We start from the raw sequence: 27,713 nt of genomic DNA on the forward strand, positions 1-27,713 counted from the left end.
ACCAGTGCCGGAGGCGAGCAGGACCAATGACTCCCCGGCCCCCATTCAGAAACAAGTCTGAGGGGAAAATGTGCCCAAGATCATGTGGCTGATCAGTGGTTGGACGGGAGCTGGACTTGAGGACTTGGCTAGTCCAATGCCATTTTTGTTTTACTCCAACGATGCTGCTCTCTGTAAAAGTCAATGCGGGACCAAAGATCCTTTCATAATCACCTGCAGAGTCTACTCTTGGGAGGATATGAAAGTGCATCATCTCCCTTGGGCCACGATTTCTGGTTTCTTGTGAGGTCCCTGGCCAATGTAACGGATCCCTATCAGCCTGGGGAAGCTGGCCTGTGAGACTCACACAGTACCCGACGTTCTGGTCTCCTGAGGACTGCAGACACCCAACGAGGTAGGCAGGGGCAGGGCGAGAGGCGAGGCTGGCTCGCCAGTCCCTGGGTCTGAGCTTACCTGATAAGGATGATGACCGAGGGTGTCTGCGCCATTGCCCCGATCATGCTGCAGACACACATCACACACAGGAAGGTGAGGAAGGCCTCTTGGCACCCAGGACTGGGGCACTTTCCGGGAACCACAGTCGTGTTCTCGGGTGGGACAGTCGTGAGGCACGCACAGCCGGTGAGATTCTGAAATGCAAGTATTCAGCCCTTTTAACTGGGGGCATCTCCCGTTTCCGAACCCAAAGCCATCCATCAGCTGCAGCTGTCACAGGCTAATCATGCGTTCTGCGGCATTCCATTAATTAGGCCTGAATAAACGAGTTAGCTTCTTAAGGAGGCTGCAAAACACATGCAAATAAAGGAATATTTACGGGGAGGAGAGCCCATGCCCTATCTCCTGTGTGTTTCATTTCCACGTTCCAGAATCCCTCAATAAGCTGTACCCTTATGGGTCCCCCCGCCAAGAACAATTAGAAAGGAAACTGTGCCTCCACAATAGGATAAAACATTGCCAAATTAACGTAATAATTACTTGCCAATTTGTCCTCTCTTTTATGCAGTGATAATATCAACGAAATGTATTAGAAGAAGTACATCAGGTAACCTGCATATTGTTGCTGGTTCGACGCCCAGTGTGGCACTTGGAACAAAGGACATGCATTGTCATGCACGAAGTCGTTGCTCTTGGGGGGCCACCGGAGGGGGCAACTTAATGGGAACATTCTCACATGGCAGGGTAAGCAAAGGGGGCTAAGAGGTGCCAGGAGCTTGGAGCAGATCACGCCCGGGCAGTGAGCTAAAGCCCAAACCAGACACATTTATTAATTCTTGATCCAAGGAGAAAAAAAAAAGGGGGGGGACTGCATTCCATTTGATCTTGTGGGTGGATCCTTGCCCAGCTGCCCCTGCCCCCGGGCGCGGTCTGGTCCCTCCATCATCAGAGGAATTTCTGATGGCAAAGGGAGGAGCAGGGGCGGGGAGAGAGTGCCAAGCAAGCGCCAAGCCAATTAAGATTTGATAATAATAGTGCAGAGGCCTTTAATGAATACAGTCATAAATGATTCATTGCTTTTCTTCTTGGGACTGCTTGGCTTTCAGAGCACACGCCAAGGAAAATCCTCCTGAGGGTCAAACAAATCCCCTCTGGCTTTCACATTCCTCCTGCCTGTCTTCGTTCCTCTCCATCCTCCCTGTGCCTTCTTTTCTCTTCCCACAGAACACAGCATAGGTAGGGGGTTTTCTCATCCCATCAAGCCACATGGGGTTGCTTTCAGGGGTGTCCAAAGGCCCTTTAGGTGCTGCCCGTCCCTGCCCCATCAGGGCCACCTCATACGGCTGTGCCCTGCACAGGGGCTTTTATCCACGGGGCAGAGCTGTGGACAGACAGGGTGTGGGGCTGGACCCTTCTTCCTAAGAGCTGTGCCCAGAGCAGGTGCCTCTGTGTAAACAGCCGGTTACTGTACCCTGTGGCGTTTCCTGTAATTCCCCCAGAGGTGCTGAAGCCTTGCCCTTTGCCCCTTCCCACACACCTCTGCCTGGGGGCTTCCTAGGGCTTCTGTAAAACCTCCTCCTTCTGGGAGGCATCCCCCTGCTGAGCTGGCTCTGAGCCGGGGCCCTCTGTGCACCCCGAGGAGCCGGCACCTCCTTCTATGACGACACGCTCCACACCCCGCTGCAGGACCTTCAGCACACGGCTGGAGGAGACCTCCATGGCTCCTGGGAGGAGGACGGAGTCTGAGACACACTCTCCTGAGCATTTCACAGAGCTGAGACACAGCAGGTGAAGCTTAGCAGATGGTTTTGGAGCACATATGTCATGCTCTTCCCCTGCGTTTACCAGGAGGCAGGACTTCCCCCCACCTAGAACTTAAAATGTCACTTCTCTCCCTACTCAGGGTTGAGGAAAACTGTTCCCTCCCCTCCTCAGACTCCAACTTCACAACCACACTTTGCTAGCTGTCTACACTCACCACCCCCACCTCATCCCCCAAGCTCCCCCTCACTCGGGCTGGGCTGGCTTCTGTCCCCCACAGGCAGGAACCCGATCCATATCCTGAGCCCACCACCCACTTTTCTCTTACTGGAGCCCCCTCAGGAGTGCATGCCTGTGAACCACACCCGTCCCTGGCTTCCACAGCCCATAATCCTCCCAGACCCACTTGATTCATCCTGCCCCAGGGCTCTGAGCACGTTGCCATCTCCATGAGGAATCCAAAACAAACGCCCAGAGCCGGATTCTGCACTGTCAGCTTGGCGCTACCCGCCCTCTACGCTGGGAGCTATTTCCCTAGAAGCCCCTTCCCTGCAGGGGTGAGGGCTAGATGGGGGAGGCACGATGCGGGTGCAATTTAGAAGGCAGATGTGAAGCAGAGGCTGCTACCTCAGAAGGTCAGACACAGGGATGACATCACACCTGTGGAGGTGCCCAGAAGGTGCTGGCTGGCCCTAGCATCTGTGTTTACACCCCCCTCGTTTCTGCCTGTCCTGCTGACAACAGGACAACAACTACTGATGTGGCTGTTTGCCGGCTGATATGGCCAGCACCCCCTTCGTCTCACTCAGCAACCACGTGAACACAGCTTCTTGGGATTTTCCCACAAGCCCCCACGTACCCACCTGAGCAGGTGCTTCTGGGGATGGAGTAACCGTGCTCTGATCCTTCATCTCACTCCTCCCAGATTGTAATTCCCCAACTCCCCCATGTTCACAGTAGCTCTGATTCCCACACTAAATTCTTTATTTCCAGCATACTTGTGGGTGCTGTTTTCCTGACCAAACCCTGACAGATGCACATCCCCCGCCCCAACCTCCTTTCCCTCTGCAACTCTTGCCTGAGAAGTGGTACCCTATTAACTCTCTGGAAACGGGGTGGTAATTCTGGACCCCGACCCTCACTCCCACGTCTGATCCGTCTTCCTCATGACTATGAGGCTAGTGAGGCCAGACACGACTGTGGTTTTGCTCCCTAATTTATCCTCAGCTCTAGGGGACAGGGCTTGGCTCATGACAGGGAGTCAAGAGCTATTTATCAAACAAATGAAGAGATCTCAAGTCCTATTCATTTCACTGTATCCTAAATCCTTCTCAAACCCTCAAATCCTTCTGTCTCTGATTCCTGCAGTAGCCTGGGAGAAAAGAGAGGTCCAAGTCTGGGGGGTGGGCTGAGACCCACATGGACCCAAAGAGTGCTCAGGTATAAATGAGGAACAGGCCCCTTGGGGATGGCTGTGGTCCTGCCTCGTCAAGCATCCTAAGAAGTGAGCTCCAACTCAGCCTCTTAGAGATGTGATGTGAGTACTGGAACTGAGTGATCAGGGCCAGGACCCGGTGAATGAACCATGTGATTGGTGAGCTTTGTTTCAGTTTAAAAAGTAATCTGTAGCTGGGACCTATGCTCAGTCATAGATTTTTGCCCAATACCTGGACTAGGGCTCGACTGCATTATATTTACCATAAAAGGCAACTGCCTGGTTCCTCTCTGCTCTGAGAAGTGAAAAACCCCTTCTGAAATGGATCCACTCCGGATTCGGTCTGTGCTCCTGCCCCTAATGGCGTGGGATCGAGAGAGACCGCTTTCTCTCAGACTGTCTGACACAGCGACTGCCCGGCCCTCCTGGTCCAGGGGGTGAATGTGTCCATGAAGCCAATGCCCCGGGGATGGAGTGAGTGGACAGCAGAGTTGAGCCACCATGGGATCTGAGGCCGAGACAAAGGGAGGGACGTGACAGTGCACAAAGCCAGGGAGAGGGATGAGACAAAAACAGGCCAAGGGCAGCTTCAGGCCGACTGGACAAAAACGAGGCACTTGTAAGGTCATTAATACCAGAAGAGCAGAAGTGGGCAATACAACCAGCGAAGATGTTGGCTTACTGGCACCGAGGAAAGAAGATGCAAATGGGTGGGTCCCTCCCAGAGGTTCTGGGCAAACCTGTATTTATTTATTCAGATTTAACTTAATTTATTCGAGAAGGGCTGAAGAGGCTGGGGAGGAGGTAAGCCAGAGGGTCCGAGCAGGGACTTGGATGGGTCTCCTTTTTGGGCAGGTGACTCAGTCTGACACAATGACCAGGAACCACTGGGTGGCCCCACGGTCTGGGGGGCAGCTGGGAATTCTGGGCAACCCTTCCAAGGGGTATCTAAGGGAACATGCTAAGCCTGTGGCCATATGGCAAGAGATGGGGAACATCCTTCATTTGGGCTTAGGTGACACAAAAGATGGGCCTGGACGTCATATGCTAAAGGAGGTGCAGGGACTCTGACTGCTGAGGCAGCTGTCTGGGAAGAAACTTCCACCCACACGTCCACATGTGGTGGAAAGAACCGCAGATGAGGACCACACAGTTTCACCTTTCCCATAATTGCGAGAGATGACTTTCCACCAATGGGGTTTCAGACTACCATCCCAGATAGAAAGGAAGTGGGGCGACAGCCCTTCTGCTGGTATTAACCGGGTGTCTCTGTGGGAACTCCTAAACTTGCAAAAGCTCCAAGCAGCAGGAAGCTGGAAAATACAGAGCAGACCTGGGTGTGACAGAACGATCCACTCTACTGAAGGGATGATAGAGGGCTGGGATCTGAATTCTCACCCTGTCTGGATGCAACAGTCCCTTCGGGCCAGTCTCAGATAGGTCTCAAAACCCACCTGTAGACCATCACGGCCTGAATGAAGTGGTAAACCCAATGCACTCCTGGCCAGTGCCTGATATATTTAACTAGTAAGAAAGTACACCAGGCTCCAGGAGATTGGCTTACCACTCCTGACCTGCAACATGCCCAGTTTTCCATCCCCGTTTCAAAGGAATGTCTTCCCAGTTTGCCATTCTGTGGGAGGGAATGCAGTCTCTGCTGTCTCCAGGGGAGCTGGATTCTCTGTCTGGTGTCATATATTGAGGTGAGGTGGGGTGGGGGCGGGGTCTGGCTTTCCTGGAAATAAGTGCATCCTGATCTATCATGGTGATAATCAGATGACCACTGTGCTCACAGAGGAGCTGGCCTGGCAATATCTGGTACCAGTGCTGACCCAGAGGACAGAGTGGGACTGACCTGGAAATTCTGTAAGAACTTATCCTATAGGCAGACCTGTACTGGGCATAACATGACCTAAGAACTCCAAGAGACACAACGATGTTTGCAAGACCTAAAGTTGTGCAGCAATCTGAATGCCCATCACAGGGACTGGTTACATAGGCTCCAACAGATCCACACAACGGAAGATTACGTAGCTGTGAAAAAGCACGAGAGTGTTCTTTGTGTACTGACACAGAAAGAACACCAACATAAAGTATTAACAACGAAAGCCTCACACACAAGGTACAGAATAAGAAAGACCTTAGAGATGCATTAAATGCCAGTTGGATATACAAGAAACTAAAAGCACTCATTACTTTACTTGGCAGAGTGGTGGGGTCAAACGGTAGGTGAACGGAAGACAGTGGTGGAAAGGAGAGTTTCCACTTCTTTTTTTTACACTTTTTGATTTCTGAACAATACAAATATATCATCTACTAAAAAAAAAAAAAAATGAAGAACTCCAGAACATTACAAAATAAAGAAGAAATCAATGAAGAAGAGTAGCACACTCACTGGAAATCGTACTCGTATTCCACATTCAGTCATTAATTTCCACTGAGAAATGTTTCTATTCACATAGAATGATGGGAATAAATAATTACAATAAAGCTGGAGACCATGAAAATAGAAAAATTACTCTTTGGAATCTGGGGCTAATTTTCTATTGATGCAGGAAATCATAAGCATGCTATTTTGACAGCTCATATTACAAGGAAAAAAATACTTCTCAGCAATGTTTCAAAAATACTGGCAAATGAACTTGTTTGTGTTTGGGTCTTTTCCCCCTACATGTAATACCGACGCATCAACTGCTATTAATCGTACAAATAACACTGATTTGTAGGTTGAAAGATGACTTTTCCAAGGGGACAGGTACAGGGGTGATGAGGTCAGGTGTACTGAGAGCCTCCTGGATTGAAAGCTGGAGAGTTACTCCCAACATTCTAGAATACTCTGTCTGGTTTTCTTTCTGTAACATATTCAGTTCCTAGGCAGAAATGACAATTTCGATTAAAAGCCGGACCCTCGTTCTGTAGTTTGGAGGGGAGTTTGCCACCAAGAGTGCTGAGATGTGTAGTGCTTGGTCCTGAGGCTGCCTCTGAGACCTTGGATCCCTTGTGCATGACATCCTAATGAGGGAGGGACAGATCAGGACATTTTCCTTCCAGGGGCAATGAGCTCCTATACGTCCTAGACACCTACGGACTCCCTCATGATTCGGCCAAGTCCCTCAGACCCTCTTCTGTTGTTCATTACTGTCCTTTTGTAGCTTAGAATCTCTTCACCGCATTGGCCCAACCCAAGCTGGTATTTTAGGTAAAGACCTCAGAGCTCAGCACAGAGAGCACCAGCAACCCATGTGCCTCAAGGCAAAGGGGATGTTGAAAAACTGCAAGAAGAAATAGACTCTCATGTTCCCTTTCAAGGTCACTAGCTGAAGGATAATGGCCAGGGAGAAACATTCTGGGATGAAAGCAAGACCTCCATCCACCTCTCGCTCCCAGAACCTGTAAGACAGATGCTGGGGCACATCCGGGCAGAGCCTTAATTATCTCCTGCAGGAGGGGAGGAAAGGGCTGGTCTTTGGGGAGCGGCAAGGCCCACGCTTTGTTCCAGCCACCTCAGGCAGGAAGTGTGGGCAGAACACAGAAGGGGAAGGATGTGGCTCATGCTCAGGAATGGGGAATGAGCACTGGGCCCCTACGCTTCTCCCTCTTTCTCTCTCTCCTCCAAGTGGAACCTGTCCCCAGAGCACAGGGTCCAAGCCTCCCCGCCACCCCCCAGGGTGCACACACACAGCGCACGCTGTGATGTCCTTCGGTGTCTCTCCACCGCCGAATGCCCACTCATCCTTCACGAGAAGGACCCCACCACTGCTCCTCCTCTGGGGGGAAAATAACCGCACCCCTCCCTTCCAGCCTCACCTGCCCCAAACTAATTCCTGGTTCCCTCTAGGCTCACTGATCTCCCCACGTGTCTGCTTCCTTCTCTTAGAATGTAACCACCTATCCTTAAATGTCGGGTTATTATTAATTTCCTTAATAAAAAAGTTTTCTCCTTACTGAAAAAGGGATGCATGTGCATTTTGAACAATTTAGTAATAGGCAGAAATCGTGAAAGAAACATATAAAAATTAATTTTTTAGCCCCTAGCCAGAGGTAATGTTATATATCTTCTGTATAGATCTTCCCATATTTAGATTTTTCCTTTTCTTTACTAAAAGGGATCATAATCTGTACACTGTTTTATAATATGCTCTTTTCGCTTAATAGGTTAGCTGTTGCTCATGGGTGTTCCTTTGTACACAATTCTATCAATACGTTACATCTCATCTCATCGTAAACATGAGCTCCTACCTTTCCAGCTCTGTATCTCTAATGCCTAGTCCAGGGCCTGAGATATATTAGATGTTCAGGGTGACATCGCCCTAGTTGGGATTGATTCCAGAATCTTCACGTCTTCTGACAAGCCATTGCCTGAATGAATATAGACTTTTAAATCCATTCTGGCCAACGAGGCCAGGCTCTATGAGAGAGCTTGCAGACTCCAAACCTTCGAGGGCAAGAGGAAGCAGAGAAGAAAACCAGCGCAAGTGTAAGGGGTGGTCAGGGGCGGAGACTGTGGCTAAGGGGGATCAGATGTCTTGTCTGCAGGTTCGACCATTTCTCAGCTCCAGGCAATTGCTGCCCTGTGGGGGTGAAGGGGCAGGTCAGTTCTCATCCAGCTTTTACAGAGAGGCCAGAAATCCAGATTTGTGTATGAAATGCACAGACCGTTTAAACCTTGGTTCAGACCCCAATAAGCCCATGTACGGGGCAGAGAGGGCGTAGAAGCCATCAGTTTGCTTCTTCTGTAATATGTTGATATGGCACCTCCAGTCACCAGCTTACTTTCTCCAGTGCTTGAACACATAAAGGTGGGAAGGAAAAGGACACTGAAGGCTGGATGCTCAGTGTCCGCTCAGACACTGCTTCTAGAAAGATACAATTTTAGGAACCCATCCCTTCTCCTGGAGCAGTGGTTCTCGACTGTGGGGGATTTGGCCCCCAAGCAGAACCTACGGAAGTATCTGGAGACATGGGTGGTTTCACAGATGAGCAGGGCTTGCTATTGGCATCTGATGGGCAGAGCCCCATGGTCCCCACAACAAAGAACAACGCAGCCCCGTATGTCAGCAGTTCCGAGGTGGAGACACTCTGGAGGGGAACAGTGGTTCTCAACTCTGTTACGTACAAAAACACTTGGCGGGGGGAGGGCTTTAAAAAGTTACTGATGCCTGGATCCTACCCCACAACAAAGAAACCGGAGTTTCTAAGGATGAGGCTCAGGACTCAGATTTTAAAAGTTCTCGAGCAATCCTAATATGCAGACAGGACTGAGATCCATGAGAGTCAACAGTAAGCTTCCTGCATGCATCCATCATGGACCCCCCCCCAGCCCTCCACAGAACCAACTCAGGGCTCCACTCAAACAGGTGCCAGACACGTATCTGTTGCCAGCGTGGGGAGACAGATTAGTGATCTATCATTAGTCTCCTACAAACTGCGGTGCTGGGCTTGGATTGACTTTCAGCGTTCTACTGGTGGCTTTTCTTTTTTTTTTTTTTTTTGTTTCTACTCAATTATTCCGTACATCAAAAGGCTACAACTTGCAGCAGTCAGTCAGCCTCATACCAACATGCTTTCCGTTGGAATAATTACTTCTGAGAGTGAAAGGTACAGAAACAATCTGGACAATATATTCATGCCAAAGGAAGCTTATGAAATTAACTCGCAATCTTTTTTGTCACCCTTCCTGGTCATACGCAATGAGAAGACTTAGAAATTGTATATTAAACATAGTCCTGGAAACTTCCACTGCTCTCACTCAAGGAGATAGGAAGTAAGAAAATAAGAAAACAAAACCCAAACTAGGGCAGCAAGGCAAGTCTAATAGGAAACTACTAATGCTAACCAGATTCCCCTGTAACCAGAATTATTCGATTGGTGACTTATCCACATTTAGTTGAGTTGTGGGCAATCTTCACAGGTTCTGATGGAAGCTGTGTGCGGGTGGGGGATGAACAGGGACTGGAGCTTTAGTACTGAAATCTGCACCAGCCAACCTACCCGCCTGCCAATCGCTATTCAAGGGAGTAGTATTCTCACCCATGGCTCCCTGGGGTCAGCACGTGGCCTCCAGCCAGGTGTTCAGGAAGCCTGGGGCCTTTATCCAGAGCCATGGTTGGCACTAGAAATGCAAGGGTCCACAAGAGAATCCCGTCCCTGGACGCAGGAGCCTAGGGAGGCAGACCCAGGAGTCAACAAGCTGTTCGACTGGGGGTGGGAGGGTCAGACCTTGTCGGATGGAGCAGGTGCTGGAGGACCCTGCAGGACAGGGTGCTGATGCACCCCTGGAAGAGGGCTGAGCAGGGAGGAGGCTTCTCAGCTGCAGGTAAAGAACGATTATGCATCTCAAGGGCTTAATGGAGGAATGTGCTTGCCAAAAGGAGCCCAGAGGTAAGGGAGAGCTGGGTGTGTCGGGGAAACCCCAAGAAGTTCAACACAGCAAGTCGTTCTTCAGCAGGTGGGAGGAGTGGGGAGGCTGAGGCTGGAGAGGCAGCAGGGCCAGCCTGTGTGGGCGGAGGGCCCTGACTACGGAGTATGAACGAAGAGGTATTTTTCAAGGAGGAAAAAGGTGAGAATCCCAAAGAGGTAAGTCACCGAGTCAGACACTGGGGCAAGGGACTAGTCTGTAATCAGGGAGTAAAAATCACAAAATCACACCTCCATCCTCAGGCTGCTGTGAGGACCAGCGAGGTAAGACGCACAGGGCTGGGCAGGGGGGCAGGAAGGAATAATACGAGAAGGGAAAGAGGGAAGAGGGTGGAGGAAGCCTTCAGTCGTGGAAAAGCTTTTCTGGGAACTCGAGGACAGGAAGGAAAGGAGGAACGAAGGAGGGAGTGAATGCGCCAGGAATATAACCCACCATTTGGCATTTTCTCAAAATACTGCAGCAGAGATTGAAAAGACTGAAATTGCTTTTTGCTCATTTTTGGCCGGTGGCCTGAGATTTCTTTGACTTCAGGCCAAGCTGTCATGGGCCGTGAGTGACAGGCAGAAGGCCTGTTGCTTGGACCACGCAGGCTCTTGGTAAAGTTGCTGGAGTGAGCTCTACAGTTACGGGTGTTTCGAAGGCTAGATTGTCACAAGGGCCCCTTTCCAGGATACACATGGCTCTGTGTCCCCAAATCCCTCATTCATCCCGACATCTGCCTCCATGGGGGAGAAACGTGACTCTCACTCAACCCTGGGGCCGGCGGCTGTCTCAGTCTCTGACTTGTAATCGCAGGAGGAGAACCTCTCTGCTTTGCGGACAATACGAGGCCTCCAGTAATGTGACGAAAAGGCAGGTATCTGGTGAAGAAAGGATATGTCCAGAGGGAAGCAGAGAAGCTCACTGTCCAATAATTGCATTCCATAGCTTGCTGTTTCAGCAGCTGGAAGCAGTCAGGAGCCTGGTTAGGCTCTTATTCAATAAGACTCTTGCACATGCAAGATCAAGGGAAATGCAATTTTTAAGACCAATTTTTTTTTTTTTGGTCAGAGAATGCTCTGGAATAGAGACTTGTTTGGCTTCAGGACACCAGCCTATACAGAGTCCATTTAATTCTTGAAACAGGACAATAACCAAAACTGATTTATATAACTTTTTTGGGTATTAGAATGTTAATAAAATTGTTGTCAGGAAAATGAATAGCTTGTGTTTTTATTTTAACCAATCGCAAGGCTTCATCCCTTTTTTTAAATTCATTTCCACTCACATAAAGAAATTGCTTTATCATCCAATTTTTTAAAAAAAATCAGTTTTTCTTCCCCTCTGCTCCCCCCACATGGTGATTTATTTTCTCTGTGGAAAAATGTTAATAACTGGCCAGGAATCTAAATGTTAAAAGCAAAGAAAAATGAAATCTTTGGAGATGAAAATAAGTGATCGATTTTTTTTCTTTCAGAGAAATTGCCGCTCCCAAAAGATACAGAATATGGAAAGGAAAAACAAGTAATTACAACTCTAAATTCCTTTAAAGCAGCCACTCAGCCCTCTTTTTCTCATCTTTCTCTTCATCTAGACGTTCCTGGACATTTCTGGAGCAGTTCTGGATGCCAGCCCTCACTCAGGAAACTCACAGATCAGAGCAGATGACAAATACTTTCAGCAGATCACTGGAGTGAAATGAGAGAGCAGCCGCCAGCGGAGACAGTTCCTGCAGTGCCAGGAACTGCAGAGGCAAGAGCACCAAAGATAAAGAAGGAAAGGGATGGCTTCACAGAGAAGGGTGAATTCGAGGAGGGTATTGACAGGTGTGTAGGAGTTGTCCAAATGGAGAGAGAAGGATAAAAAGACATCTGTTGTGTAGGGGAAGCTGAATACCACAAACTAAAAGGAAGTAGAGCTGAAGGGAGTGGCTGAGGATGGAGGACGTGTGCTGAAGACACATAACAAAGCCAGTGCAGTGCCTAGATCTTATCTTGTAGGTGACAGGGTAGCACGAGAAGGGGTCCTTTGCGGTGTTACAGAAGTCATTTTGGCTGCAGTAGAGAAGATGGACCAGAAGGGGGCCACCCTGAGCTGTGAGGCCAGTTAGGCAACTATACCACAGGGGTCCAAGCAAGAGATGAGGAGGGCCCACACCAGGACGGTGGGGATGTGGATGAAGACGACAGGCAGGTGTGAGACACACCTGGAAGGTGGGATCAGCATGACTTAATGACTAGTCCCTTAGCATCACGTTTTCACGCAGAGCAGAGCACAGCACAGAGAAAACTGTAGGCTGATAGCCAATTGGACAATTCAAGCGGAGAAGGAAAAACAAACAAACAAAACCCCCAAACCCAAAAAACCAAAAAGCAAAACAAAACAAAGTTTAGTGGGGAATGGAAAAAGGTGGGAGGTATCTAGTAGAGAATAAAAAGGCGAAGGGAACTAAGGAAGAGCTTAAATTTAAGAGTCAGTCCTCAGGCTTGGAAGAAGTCTTCTAAATGGTTTTCTAGCCTTTCTTTACATACTTCTGTTCATGGGGAGCTCATTACCTGTAGAGTCAGGCTGTTTCACTGATACCCTTGGTAAGCACCTTGAACCATAATCTTTTGTTCTCTGGCTCCATATGTACAGCTTCCTTTGAAATTTTTGCTTTCAGTGGCTGCATGACACTTTTTGGAAACCTATTTGATTTAGCAGGAAGGCCTGAATGATCTGGCAGTCCTCCCATCCTGACGGAGGCTCCTCCACCAGAGCGCAGTGGAGGCTGAGAAAAAGTCACGGTGCACGCGCACAAAGCATGGAACGCGTGTGGTTGCCCGCTGCAGCCCCTGGCCACAGGTTTTAAGCTGCTTTGTCTGCCTGAGTCCCCTGCCCCATCCCATCCCGTCAGAAAATCACCAATACCGTGCTGCTGCAGCCAGCAAAGCAGGCAGACAGGTACGTAATGCCATCTGCCCCACACACTGGAGTGAAGGAATCGGTTTGGCATTCACAGTTTTTATTGCAGGGCGAGTAGGGGTCCAGGGCCGAGCCCGGCGCTGAGCTGGAAAAGAGAAGAAACATGGAACCCATCAGAGGAAGGGCAACTTCTGTTGGATCTCCCCAGTGACAGCCTTCTGCCCTCTGCTGTGATGATGTGCCTGGCGCCCCTTCCTTCTCCTCCTCCGACCTCACCCCTCCCTGTCCCACAAGGACCAGCCCAGCGCCACCGCTGAGAGCAGTACATAACGGTGCCGCAAGTGGAAGAAGCCTCTTCTTTATCCTTTGCGCCAATGTGCCCTCCAGGCTGGGGGCAGCCCAGGCTCAGCTCGGGGCCACCTCCTCTGTGTCGCTGCTCGTGATTCCTGCAGCCTCAGCCCACTCCCCCTTCCCTGACCCCACACCACCACCGGGCACAGCCGGACACTGACTTCTCCCCTCCTCGGGTCAGTCCTCGTCTCTGCTTCCTCCCTCCTCCCAGCACGCAGCAAGCCTTGTGATGCTTAAACACCACCACCACTAGACTGGATTCAATAACTATCGTCTGTTTGATTGATTCGACTTCCTGAGAAAAATAACACAAGTTATTTTAAATTTCCTTTTGTATCATTAAAGGCACAACTACCTGAAGCACGCAAACTGCAAAGGGGAAACGGATGGAGTGGGTGTTTTTAGCTCTGTAAGAGAGAAATCGTCTCCTTCCAGCACCATTATTTTCAGCTGAGCCTCCTAGGGTTCATAATGACGATGACGGTGATATCTGACAATTTACATGCCAGGCACTGTTCACGGTACTGCGGACATTATTGTACTTATTCTCAGTGTGACCCCATGGGGTTGACAGAGAAGGAAACTGAGGCAGAGCCAGGCTGAGTCGCCTGCCCAAATCTATCTAAGTCGTACATGGGAGAGCGGGGGTGGGGAGGGTGGGGATTGGAGCTCTACCAATTTGGGCAGAGTTAGCAGTTGGATTGTAGGCTCTGAGCCTTTTTTTTTTTTTTTCTTTTTTAATGAAGAAGAACTTCATTATCGTAAGACCCTGTGCTTTGAACTACTACAAGTTTACTACTTGAGAGTTGGCACAGAAGGCTGGCGGTCTTTCTCTCCAAATGCTGTTACTTATGGCATGCACACACCAGAAGGCGCCACGTTTGGGAGGAGGAGGAATGGGGGCTGGGCTGGGGTGGGGGGCAGAAGAGACCCTGGTGGTGGTAAAGTGCCTGGGCTGTGCATGAATATACGGACAACTGCCCCCACCTGTGTTCTCCCATTCAGCCTGCTTGACCTTGTCGGGTGGCAGGTAAGCCCGGCTCTCCTGCATCTTTGGGATACAGGACTACCGGAGAAAGCCTGATGGCCTGCCTGGAGGAGGAGACTGGCATGAGGAGGAACTGGTATCCTGCAGGTTGACTCTGCTGCAGCCTGGATGCTCCAGACTGATCCCCAAGCAGTCTCAGATTCTCACACAGAAAAGGGGACAGCTGTTGATGCTGGACATGTAAGCGCTCTCCATAATTCCCTCTGGGGCAATTCTGATTGGACTCTAGGCCAAAGTCTTGGGATAATAACTAGAAAAAAGGTGTCCCATAAGAACCAACTTCTTTCCCTTCTCCCTCTTTTCTCCTTTTATTCCCCACCTCCTTCTCCTTCCCGTACTTATCAATACCTACTAGGGGTGAGACCCTATAATTACTATGGGAGCCTGATGATACCTTCTGATAATTTCCAGACTGACTGGAATCTATTCTGTCTTTCATTTAAAGCTGAATTTTAAGGGGCATCTGGGTGGCTCAGTTGGTTGTCCCACTCTTGATTTCAGCTCAGGTCATGATCTCAGGGTCGTGAGATCGAGCCCTGCAACGGGCTCCGTGCTGGGCGTGGAGCCTGCTTCAGATTTTCTCTCCCTCTGCTCCTTCCCCCACTTTTCTCTCTCTTTCTCTCCCTCTCCAAAAAAAAAAAAAAAAAAAGCTGAATTTTAAAATAAAATTCATCTGTATTATCTATCTTCAATCGTTCCTAAAGTCAAATGCCAAAATGAGTGGAATGGTCTGAGCCCTCCACCCAAAAGGTCCATTTGACTCTTCAACCCCGGGAGGAAGATACAGAGGCATCATCGAACCCTCCACTCATGGTCACCACTTGGGACAAAGAGAGCTCCCTGATCCGACCATGCAGAATGAGTCTAGGCAGCCCTGGGCTGGCAGGGGTGGGAGCGGACATTTCTGGGACTTACGTGTTTCCATAGGGAACAGTAACCCCAGCCACGGGGCCTGTGTCACAGCCGAGGAAGAGGAAGGAGACATAGCAAGCTGTGGACACCAGGTTGACGAGCATGGCCATCCGAATGGCCCCGAGGGCAGAAAGACTGAGCTTTTTCACCAGGAGACCGCCCAAGAAGATCCCCAGGCAGGCACATGGGATTGCAGTCATCCCTGGGAGAAAAACAGAGGGGCGGGATCCATTAGTGGGGGAAGTAGGGCCCATCGGCGCAGACAGATGGGTGCCAGGCTGGGGGCCGAGCCCTGCGCGGGCCACATTCCCAGTGACCCCCCACTGCAGTTCCGCCTCCTCCAAGCTGCCTCCGAGTCTCCATGAGGGGCCTTATTTCTGCCCTCCGGGAACTCACAGAAAACTGGGGGAGACAGACGTGGAAACACTTAGTTATGGGGAGTCCAAGTACATACACCAATCTTGCTAAGTAAGGTATCCTCATGCGAAAGACACGCTGGCGTGGGAACCGCCATGAGACAAAGACAGACTGGGAACACGCACGTGCTCTCTGTGCATTTTTGAAGTGATGTGAAAGGGGACTTGAGATCATTTGGGGATTTTCTCCCCTTTCCTCATTAGCTGAGGAGGGCTTCATGGAAAGGTCTGGTGGCTGTTTACACAAAGGTTCCAGCACTCACCAGCCTGTGGAGACGGCATTTTAACTTGCTCCCAGACCTCCTGGGAAGGAGCATCCATCCAATCAATATGTTTTGTAGCTCTTGGTGAGTAATTGGCATAAATATTCTCCCCTTCTTACAAAAAGAGCTATCTGCAAGGCAGCAGGGACCATAAACCTGTTATTTCTGATTCTCAGAACCCCAGACTCAATCCTAGGGTTCCAATCTCCTGTTTGGCTTTGCTCTGTCCTGATTTGCTTCATCTAAAACTCAGCTTTAAATTACAGTGCATCATTTATCCACCGTGTAGACCGTGCATGGCCAATTTCCCAGTCTAGGCGGTCTCCTCCTTGCCAATCAACAGACCTCTAGGTCAATCGACTACATCAACCAGCTGGTATGTGCTAAGGGAATGCAAATTAATTTTAATATTAGGGGAAGAAAAACATAATCAGGAAGGCTGAGCTCTGCAAGAAAATAGCACAAGTCACATTTAAATAAAACATATCTCTGTATTATCTGATGCTCTTGGAATACCTATGCTTGATTTTAACTGGTTTTTGGTATAGAAATGACCTTCATGGTCTAGCCCCCATGTGCCCCTCTCTGCTCACCCCTGGCCCACGGCTCCTCCTTTCTCTTCCTGGGACAGGCCAAACCCATTCAGAACCCCAGGCTTTGCACCTGCTGGTCCCTCTCCTGGGACATTCTTGTACAGCATTTCTCCTTGGCTGGGCCCTTCCCAGACCATGACATCTAGAGCAGTCCTATACTCCATCCAGGGGCTCCCCATCATTCCTCACCCCATTTTATTATCTTCATGGTTCTCCCCATTATCTGAAGCTGCCTTCCTCATTTTTGGTCTTGTTTCTTGTTCACTCTCCCCCTCCTCAAATGCAGCTTCCCCGAGCACAGGAACCTTTTCCATCCTCTTCAGTCCAGCACAGTTCCCTGTGCCTCGCACAGAGTGGGCACTTAAGGCTTCTTTTCGGGATGGATGAAATGGCCAGCAGGCTGGATCTGTGTGCATGAACATTGGTGCGGACATGCCCATGCCCAGAGAGCAGGCCTGTGCTTTGTTTCATTTCCTAGCGGAGACCGTGGGGGAGCATCACCTAGTGAGGACGGTAACTATGGCAATAACAGGCTTTCGGCGCCTTTTCTCCCAACCCGTCATCAGGCTGCTCTCTTCCTCCCTGCTGCATGTGCAGCCTTGGCATTCAGTTATCAGAACTTACCCCGAAACGCCATCCTCATTACGTTAAACTATGCAGATTGAGCCCTTTGTATCTTTATGCACAGATCCATGCATAAGTCCACGCCAGCAGCGCCTTCATCATCTGTGCTGCTCTTCTCCGGACCCCGCCCCATTTGTTGACTTCCAGGGTGGTTCAGAGGCCCTGCGCTGATGCCCCGGGGAGACTGCATGGGCCCCATGCCCTGGGTCTGCAGGAGCTGAGCACTTTCGGATGCGAGCCTTGCCTGGTGCTCCCGGGGTCCGTCTCTGTGTCCTGAATGCCCAGTGCCAGCCCTGTTGCAGCCAGCCCTCCAGGGTCCATGCTGATTAGAGTGAGGCCCCGAGCAGGACACAGGGAGAGGCAGTGCATGCACGCTACCTGTGTGGACTGCCGGACAGACGGACTGACAGATGGGCCAGCAGGTGGCCTCTCTGCATGGCAGGAGAAGGTCCTCCCCTGCTAAGCACCCTGGCAGACAGAGTCACTGGGAAAGAAACAGGTGCGAGAAGGCGAGACCTTCTGCCCTGAAGAGTATTGATTTGTTTGTCGATAGAAACTGTTCTGAAATAGAACACAGCCCCGACGTCGAGGCAACTGTGCAAATGTAATGAGAACGTAAGAAGAGTAGCACAGAAATGAGGAGGAAACGGAGGAACCCGGGCTGCTGGAGGGCAAAACCAGAGACACTGAAGGTATAAACAAGAAGTTACGACTTTAATTATAAAGAGACCCACTTTACCCTCTCCCTGCCAGACACGTACTAGAGGGCTGCCTGTATTTTGCTAATACTTCTTGGAAGTGACACTTGACCAAAAAAAAAAAAAAAAAGGATGGTAAAGCTTTATTAGCAAAAAAAATAGGCTTGTGCTAGCCTAGCAGTTGCCAAGGAGACCTTATGATCCAGCTGCGTCATCGTAGTAGGCTTTTAATTTTTTTTTTTAGTTGAGATACATTATGTCCTGGGAAGTGTACAAAGCTTAAGGGAACAGCCGATGAATCCTTGCATCTGTAAACACCCCTATAACCAACCACCGCTCAGATCAAGCTTAGAACATTTCCAGCAGCCCGGGAAGGCTCCCCACTGGCTGCCCACCTCCCCCTCCCGGAATGATAGTTCCCATCATCATGGCCTCTATCACTTTAATTAACTTTTCCCTCTTTGAACTCCTACAAATATGTCCTCTTTTGTCCCTGACGTCTTTCAACTCTGTCAGATTCATCCGCATTGAGGCAGGTATGAAAATGCTTGCTTTCTCATGCTATGTGGCAGCACTGTATGAATATTCTCTAATTTATTTACCCATTCTCCCATTGACAGACGTCTGGGCTGTATCCAGTCGGGGTCATTATGCACCAGGCTGCTCTGAACACAGTTACATATGCAGATCGTAAGGAGTGGACTTAAACATTCATTTCTGTCGGGTATCTGCCCAGAAGCGGAACGGACATATCCCGGCATAAAAATGTGCTTTCATAGGTGCTGCCCAGGAACTGTCCAAAGTGCTCACACCACTGGGCACTCCCAACAGCTGCTCATGAGAGTTCCAGGTGCTCCACATCCTCACCAACACTTGGTACTATCAGTCCAGTGGATGCGCAGTGGTATCTCAGTGTGATTTTAATGTGTGTTTTCCTGATGACTCATGATGGGTTAGCACCTTTGCATTTGCTAATTGGCCATTAGGTGAAGAAACAGGCAGTGTTGAAGGAGACCTTTCCTCTCAGCAGACGATCCGACCCCCTACTTACCAGAGAAGGTAATTATGGGGCTGGAGCTCTCTCTCAAATGCAGGGCCATACTAGCCGTAGTCTCAGTGGCCAGACTCATGCCTCTCTCCTTCTCTGCACTGGCAGGACCTATGAGCTCTTCTTCTGTCGAGGGCTGTCCATCCACATCCCTCTCTTTCCTGCAAATCCCCTTCTGCTGGCTCTTTTCCCTCCACTTAGCAAACCGCTCATGTTTCCTAGCAATGCCCCATCTCCCCCGCTCCCCCTCCATGGACACACGGCCACCTGCTGGAGCCCCTCTCCTCTGCGCCACGACTGAGCTTCGGGAAAGTGTCCTGCAGCCGCAGACTACTCCTTCCCTCTTGTAGGCAGCTCTCCACACGGAGCACGGGCTCCCCATGGCCACGTCTGGGACACAGCTCTGACACAGGACGTCCCAGTGCTTGCAGCTAACGGAGACACCCAGCTTTCATTGTGTGTGCACTCAGGCAGCTGCCTGCTTCCTCCTTGGAATCATCTCTTCCTTGACTCCCATGACCTGTGGATTTCTTTCCGGACTTCCCCTCAGACTCCTGTGTTTCCTCATGGTTGGGACTCTTCTCTTCCAATTCACTTTCTTGCTACGTAATTTCCACTCCCGTGTCCTCCACTTCCACCCGGACATACACCAACGCAACAGAACCTCTATTCCCCAGTGGGGTCTCCTTGCTGAGCCCCCACCGAGTACTGGACGCTGCAGAGACACACCATGGGTGCCTCACACTCAGCAACTTCAAATGTGATCTCATAATCTCCCCCATGGATCTGATTGTTCTCTGCTGTTTCCAGGTTTCAAAAATGGTGCCACCAGCTGTCTGAGCCAGAAACATGGGCGACCTTCTTGACTCTTCCATCTCCCTTATCAGTCATGAGGCCACGTTCCTAACTCCACGTAAGTAATGCTGCTTCCCTTGAGGTCAGATTGGTTTTCCTTACCATGCCAACTCCAAACAGTGGAAGCAGATGCCCGTAGTCTCCTACTGAGAAGGATGGTAAAGCCATGCTTGAGCTTGGGGAGGAGTGCCGTGATCTATTAATTATGTCTGCTGTGGGCAGGGGTCAGGAGGGGAGTGTATGGCTTCCAAGTTCTATATTTGCTGACTGTGTGTTTCATGCTGCCAAGGATATTCTTAATTTTTTATGTGCCTGACCAAAGCCTGCTAACCTTTCTGGGTATGTCTCGATTTCCCTCTTCCTTCATCCTATCTTCCCCCAAATTCTGCAGTTCACACCAATCTATTGATCTCCTGGCCTGTCACAATGCTTCTTACGTACATTTTATATTTTAGCTCTTTCTTATCACATCCCTTTGGCAAATTTTGCTGCAAGAATAGACTCTGAAATTCCTTCTGCACACAGACCCCAAGAATACTGCTGCTGTAGGAGCAGCAGAGTCTGGGCTCTTTCTCCGGTGGGCCTCGGTCTTAGAGGGTTACCCGCATGAGAGCAGTCCTCTGTCCTCCCGGGGGGACGGAGGAGCAGACTCACCAAGCAGCTGGTTGGCAGAAGAGGTGGTAAGGTTAAACTGCTGCTCCAGGTACTTCCCCAAGAAGGCAGCGAAGCCAGCCACCACTGCAATCTCCATGCAGGCGGCCAGGATGATGCAGGTGAACACAGGGTTCGAGAGCAGGTGCTTGGTGACCTTCGGGATCACTGCAGGGAGACAGAAGCAGAGGGTTACATGCTGCACTTCCAGGGCTCCTGCCCCCAGAGTCCCTTCTTGACACACTTTTGCCCATCACAGCAACCAGCGTCGGGAGTCACCCAGTTGCTCAGGCTGAAACCTTGAACCTGTAAGTCACCCATAAAGTGTGGAAACTCTGGCTTCAAAATATATGCTCATATTCTGCCAATTAAACAGAGAACTACTGGAACAGGAAAGCCTATACTGTGCCTTTTCATAGTTTACTGGAAATACCAAACAATTTTATAAGCAATGACAAATTATTTCCACCCCCCCCCAAAAAAGTTTGGGGTTTGTTTCTCAAAGGAAAAAAAATATAATTATATATTATAAATTGCATTATAATAATGTTATATCAGTATATCTAAGCATATAAATCCATAAGTCTGAGATAAATATTTATAACTCTATATGTGTGTTAAGAAAATATACTTAATCTTAACAGGTTTCAAGAAAAAAACTGGAATTCTAGTGCTTATATATATACATATATATATATATATATATATATATATATATATATACATACATTGTGCTGAATCAAACCCCACCTCTTCTTACCAAGTCCATGGCCACCTCCCTGGCAAAAGCTTCCATGAGTTCTCACATGGGGGACTCCCAGAGAGACCCACCTGAGGTCTTGGTTTTCACTCTTCATCTGACATAATCATTCCCTACATGGTAGCCAGTAGGATCGACTCAAATCACTTTCCTGTTCAGAACTCCTCGATAGCCCGATAGCCCGGGTCTGCCCCTTAGCAATCTGATGACACTTCCTGCCACGCCCCTTTCCCTCTAGTCCAGTCATGCTCACTCTTGCCTCACGCAGGTCCTCCCCACCTAAGGCTTTGCGCTGGGGGCTCCTCCTTCCTCTCCTGGGATGCTCTGCCCCCAGATCTTTCCTGCATCTCTTCCCTCGTCCTCAGATGGGGTCTTTCCTCATCACCCAGTCCCACCTTGAAGAAGCTGCCCAACCAGGCTGGTGCCCCGAGCTCGGGCGAGAACTGAGGGTGGGCAGAAGCACTTCGTGGCTTGTGGACCATATGAAGTACCACCAGAGCTGGAAAACAGCTCTTGTTGAGGTCATACATTTTGATCATATTTTTTTATACTCTATTTTTCTTGAAGTATGTGGTTTCATAAACCACTTAAGGTTCCCCGCTTACACTGGTGCTTTAAAAAGTGTGAGATTTTTTTTTTTTTTTAAATCCTTTGAACACAATCAACGACACATCTTGGCAGTAGGCAAAGGGGTTCTGCAGGTACAGGAACCAGGACAAGCCTATCGCTTCATGCCTATCGCTAGTAGGGCTGGTCTCTGCGTTCCTGACAGTGCTCGCCTTTATCCATTCTTCCAGGTCCTCTGCACCTGCCTCTTCTTCCTCCCATCTGTTCCATCAAAGGTCCAGGGGGCCCATCAGGGCCACCCCATCTTCCTCCACCAGAGCCACCTTGGTCCACGCCCCAGCCACCACGGAAGCCCCCTCTGTCTCCACCATGGCCACCTCTGAACATCCCACCAGGAACACCGCAGTCCATGAGGCCGCCTCTGCCATGGTCACCGCCCGGGGGTGGAAAGGGTGGTGGAAGGAAGCCTTCGGGCTTCGGGGCCTTACACTGGTTGCATTCTGTTCTCTAGGCGAAGTTCTGGTTTCCACACCTCGGACTGGGGCCCTGCCAGCCTCCAGCTCGGTGCTGGATGTTTCCTCCTCCAGGGCTCTCTTGGGGGAAGCCACCTCTGTCTCCTCTATGGCCTCTCATGCGACCCATGGGGTCCCCAGAACCTCCTGGGCCCCCGGGACCTCCACGAAGTGGCGGCGGCATCCCTCTGCCCTCACGGGGAGGCATACCACCCCGCATGCTGTTCATCCGGAGGCTTCTTCCGAGCAAGAGAAACCTTAGGTTTGCTCCCTTGAAAATCTTTCCCATCAAACCACTCCACGGCAGCCTTGGCAGTTGGTGGGTCTTCATAGGACACTGTAGCATCACCTTTGGGCTTTCCTGTTTCCTTGTCCAAGTAGATATGGATCATGGGTTGTCCGGTTCTCTTGTTCATCTTAACAACTCCACACTGCTTAAAGAAGTCTGTCAGGTCATCTAGAGTCACATTGTCATTTAAGCCTTGCACATAAATTGCACTGTTGTCAGAGTCTTCATCTGGATCTACAGGTGGGCCTAGATCAAGATCCGGTCCTTCGTCCACGGGTCCACCAGGCTTACTGAAGGCACCTCGCTCTCCAGCGCTGCCCATTCCACCGCGTCCTCCTCCCCGCCCACCTCCGCTCATGCCTCCACGATCAAATCCCCCTCTTCCCCCGCCCCGGTTATCAGGGCCACTCATGCTCCCGTTCTCTCCTGGTCTGGAAAATCCTCCAAATTCCAGCCCATAGACACCCATGCTGCTGGGGTGGTCCTGTCGGAATGAACTCTGCTGCCCGTAGCTGCTGCTCTGTTGGCTATACTGACTTGGAGCCTGGCTGTAGGATCCAGTTTGGGGGTGGATAACTAGTGGGCGGCTGCTGCCCATAGCTGCTTTGTTGACCATAGCTACTCTGCTGTCCATAGCTGCTGGGCTGTCCATAGGTGCCATAACTTTGCTGCCCAGATGCCTGGGTGGTCTGTGCGTATCCTTGAGTGGGTGGGGCAGGGTATGCACCGTAGCCCTGCTGGGCTGCTGCTTGGCTGTAGGTACTGTAATCCGTGGTCGCCATTTTCTCTCCTTCTCATTCCTTACCCCGTCATTTTAATGTGTACTTACAATAAGTCAACTGCAATGTAACTGATACAACAAATGTGTGGTTTTATGGCTCTCACAGTTTAAAATGATGCCAGGTTAAAACAAGTAGATTAAAGTAATTTAAAGAGAAGTCTTAAGGCAAAAAGTGATGTGCCAGGGACTACAGTCAGGGGAAGTCTGTTCCGCTGTGATCATGATGATATGGAATATTTGGCATGGGGTCTACTTTCCACCTGTGTAAACAGAAAAGATAAAACTGAGTCCCAGATGGAGCAATATTATTCTAAGTCTAGGAAAAACCAGTAGGTACCCATGGTCATACAAAATAAACAGGTGAGCAGGGAGTCTAATGCTGCATTCCAAGGTGATGAATTAGCCAGCTGTCTGAAAGAAGACAGCTAATTATACAGGCTCAATCTCATCTCCTAGGAGAGGAAACCTCTAAATGGCCCAGCTAATTAGAATAAAATAATAATAGGGGGTACGTAAGTTTTTAATAATGGTAACAGACAAGCTCAATAAATCAAAATGGCAGAACAATGGGTCAGCAAATGGCAGATACACACAGCTAAAAATTTATCATTTCTGTGAAAGATACCAAGTTTCAAAAATGAAAACCTAAAGAGAGGGACTTAAAGATCCTCTGACATAATAAAAGGAACTCAGTTATGGGAATGAACTGAGTCAGAGGACAAGAAGCTCAGAATCACTGTGGGCTGATCAACCTAATCCTGCATCCCAACTAAGAAACAACCAGAGGTGGTGGCCTCTGCTTTTCTGTCACAGTTTCTCACAAAATTTACTAAAACCTTAGGAAGGCAACTCTTGGATGATATAACCATGTGTAAGCAACACACACACAAGTCACACAAAAACCCAGAAACCTTAAATCCATGGTATTCACTCATTTATACCTGTCTTTTTTTTTTTTTTTGCAAACACACTGGCCTTTACATGTGTTTTGTTTATTAATTAATTTATTTTTGCAGGGTTTTAAGCATTTAAGATCTGACTTTTTTAGAAATCAGTTCAAATAAATGGCTAAAAGTGGTTACGCTTAAAAATCTGTTTAAATGTTGAGAAACTTTCCTTCGTTAAATACACATTATTTTTTAAGAATCGTACAAATATTTAGAGGCCTGTTGAATGTGTAATGTTTAAAAACGTGGACTGCTAAAGAAATACGGAAGATGAATACATTGGCTGTAAACAGAGGGTAATGCGGTTTCTGTCTTTAAACACAAAAGCCTGTTGGATGTTAAGACTCCATCATCCTAAATCGCTGCTAATGAGTGAAGGCTGATTTGCTATGGTGTGTGGCACATTGTGACGGCGTAATGTTCCTGTGGTAAGGGACTGGCTGATTGTCTCACTCCACACTGTAGAGAGACAGGTATGGGTCACATCAGGCGACCACAGTGCCTCCTGGTAACGAGTGAATGTCAAACCCCCAGCTGTTTATGTTTTGGCAGATAAAAACACTGTGGCTCGCTCACTGTGCTCTTTTGGAATTAAGATATCTGAACTCTGGAAACATTGCCAACAATCAATAGGCAGGTTGGGGGCATTCCAGGAAAACGATCGTCTGCCATACTTTCATTGTAGGCTTCATTTCCTTTGTTAGGGTGCAGACCATTCAGACGGGGGTCTTAGAAAGAAGCAGGACAGCCACGCTTGCTCACAAATAAAACTGCATCCTCCAAATAGGAACTTTGTTCTCTGGCTCAGAAATGGCGCCAAAGAGGATTTAAGTTTGATCACATTACTTGGGTCCTGGTATCTCCTTGTCCTTGATCATGGCCATCTTGATTTACTGGGGAGGAAGGGAGGGCACGTCTCAACAAAGGCAACTCCAGTTAATGGAATGTTTTCATACTTCAGCAACCACTTTAATTATTCCAGAGATAATGCCACTTCAGTGGGGAAGATGCTCTGTTGAGATAGGAGAGCCTGCCTGCTTTTGTCTTAATATCTAATGACTAATTTCGTGTTGAATTAGATGTGGAAATCATTAGGTTTGAGGATCATCTGACCGAAGGCCCAGAGAAGCCTCAGTGGACCTTATTTGCATGAAGAACATTCTTTTCTTTCCTCTATCAGGCCGATTCGCTGCCAGAAATGACAGATTCCTCTTGTGTTTGGCTCTATTTTGCTCCCAGGTTCTTCCCTTCCATCCTAGGCTTTATTTGCAATGACTTGCAGCACTCTCAAGATTCCTTTTCAAAGGTTCAGCCTACCCACCAAAGCCCCAATTTGAAAAGGGGTATTAATTAGCTTGAACCTCGGGCTATCCCAGTATTTCAAGCTTTTTCATTCGAATGGGTTCTTAAACCCATAAAATTCTAACCTTCCACGGAGGCAGCAGCTAATGAGGTGGCCCAGACAAACAGAAACGGATGAACCAAGGCCACACCAGGCCACTGAACACCCATGGTCCCTTTTAGCCAATGACTTCCCACCCACTGATTTAGCCTCCGAAGCTGGGAGCTGGGGAAGGAGGTGGGCTGGCCTGCACCACGCGGCCTCACCAGCTGGGGAAGACTTCACCGCTCATCCGGAGCCCGACAAAGTGCCAAACAGCAGCGGGGGAGAGTTTTTCAGGGAAAACAGGTTTTCCACTCCTGTCTTTGGAAGACCTTCCTTGTAGGTTTGAGATTTCTTGAAAATGTGTAGGTCCTCCAGGAGGGAGAAAGGCAGGTTTGGAGAAGGTGTGAGGACTGATGGGGACAGAGCATTACCTGGGTGGGTGCCTAGTACCGTTCTGACCGCTAACACATCAAATCACATAATCCTCACAACAAACCCGTGATCTTGGGGCTATGTACAGCCTCCGTTTACAGGTAAGGAAAACGAGGCAGAGAGTGGTCCAACGGTTAGGGAAGCGTGGCACCAACTCAAACCGTGGCACCTGCTGCCTCAGGGCATGCTCAGAGCCAGGGTGTTATTCTGGTTCAGGTTTTCAGAAGTTCTGCTCTTGGTCAGAGGATGGAGCATGCAGAGACCACTCCTGGTAATTGAAGGAGTAGCTTAACGCTTAGAAAGAATACAAAAATTCCCACTGGGGCTGGGAAAATGACTCACGGGTTTAGTACTTGTTTTTTTGGAGGAGGAGAGGTAGGACAGGAAGGGAGGGAAATGAGAGAAAGAAAGGCTTGCAGAGCCCAAAAGGGAGGAGTCCTGTGCTGCAGAAAAGTGTGACTGAGCAAGGCTGTATAAAATAAGGACCTGGTTCAAGGAGCCAGGTCACTGGGACCTGAATTCTACCTTCAAGACTGAGTAGGTCTGTGCCTGGAACATACACTCTGTCCCATGGATTGTTGCAAAGATTAAATGAGACCCATGCCTGCAGAGCAGGTGATCCAGTGATTCTGACACACAGGTAAGATGAGCACGATGATAATTAATATAATAGAAGCACTTGTTGGCTACGTTAGGGAGCAAGCCCTCGAGCTAGGAGGACGTCAGACCTGCCGTAAGAATGCCTGTGTGCGAGCAGATATGGTGAGTAAGCAGAGCTGGGAGACTGGGTAGGTGAGTGGAGCTCCTGGGAGCTGCTGCTGGAGTCACTGGCTTTCCAAGGACAGAGATGACCTCCTGCAGAGGGCTGGACAGGTCAGGGGGTCGGGGGCACACGTCCTTGTTGCTCCCCCCCTTCCCGGGAACTGGAGGTGCCCTGGGAAGTGCTCACTGTGGGGCTCGATGGTATTGCACTTGACTCTGAGATATTTCAGCCCTCAGGCTCTCTACTGAAATTGGCCTTGACCTTCTTTTTCTTTAATAACATTGCTGTCAATACACCACGGTTAATGCTCCCAAGACGGGGAGATGCAGCCAGTGTGTGCAACCACTTGGTAATTACGACAGCGACAGCTGATGTTTGCTGGGTAACCGTCGGCTTAGTGGATGGGCCCCGCGCTAAGGGTCCCGCATGTCACTCCCGCAGCTGTTACAACAGGGACAGTCTTACTGTCTCATTTCAAACCAAAGCTTCCTTGAACGGCTGCAAAAACCACGCTCCCAGAATGCAAAACCCAGGTCTGCCTGCACCTTGGAGCCCACTTCTAAATCTTCAGGTTTCTGGATGGGGACTTGAATCAACGGAGAAATGTCTTTCTGAATGATAAGTTGTCATGAAGCAATTCCCAGTGCACAGGACCCAAGAGCAGAAGAGAGCAGAGAAGCGCAGGGAGCGGGACGGCGGGGAGATACACAACAGCCTTCGGGTCACGACCGAAACCAGATGAAAGAGGAAGGAAGCAGTAACAAAGACGTGGAAAAACATCACCACAGAGGCATGAGATGAGAGCCAAGGCAGGGTGAATCCTAGGAAACATGATGTCTCCTGGTGCGGCACGAATGTCTGGCAGCCACCAGACTGGTACCCCG

General features: G+C 49.4%; 1 protein-coding gene and 1 pseudogene across 7 annotated transcripts in view; both read right to left on the minus strand.

The window, feature by feature from the left end:
- Positions 1–27,713, minus strand: part of SLCO3A1 (solute carrier organic anion transporter family member 3A1) — a 298,502-nt gene that overhangs the window by 29,602 nt on the left and 241,187 nt on the right. For 5 of the 7 annotated variants that reach the window (XM_081831623.1, XM_081831622.1, XM_081831626.1 and 2 more), the window contains exons 5-8: positions 20,395–20,559; positions 15,247–15,445; positions 12,933–13,077; positions 454–629 (exon numbers count right to left, since the gene is read on the minus strand). In XM_081831623.1, the coding sequence (XP_081687749.1) occupies positions 454–629; positions 12,933–13,077; positions 15,247–15,445; positions 20,395–20,559 (685 nt within the window). The remainder of the gene's footprint in view (positions 1–453; positions 630–12,932; positions 13,078–15,246; positions 15,446–20,394; positions 20,560–27,713) is intronic. The other 2 variants (XM_081831625.1, XM_081831621.1) reach the window with 1 other exon arrangement.
- LOC102733427 (RNA-binding protein EWS pseudogene) lies at positions 21,879–23,691 on the minus strand (annotated as a pseudogene).

Source organism: Leptonychotes weddellii, chromosome 9 (assembly GCF_054177405.1).
Source record: "Leptonychotes weddellii isolate Sample4059 chromosome 9, ASM5417740v2, whole genome shotgun sequence".
Classification (NCBI taxonomy): domain Eukaryota; kingdom Metazoa; phylum Chordata; class Mammalia; order Carnivora; family Phocidae; genus Leptonychotes; species Leptonychotes weddellii.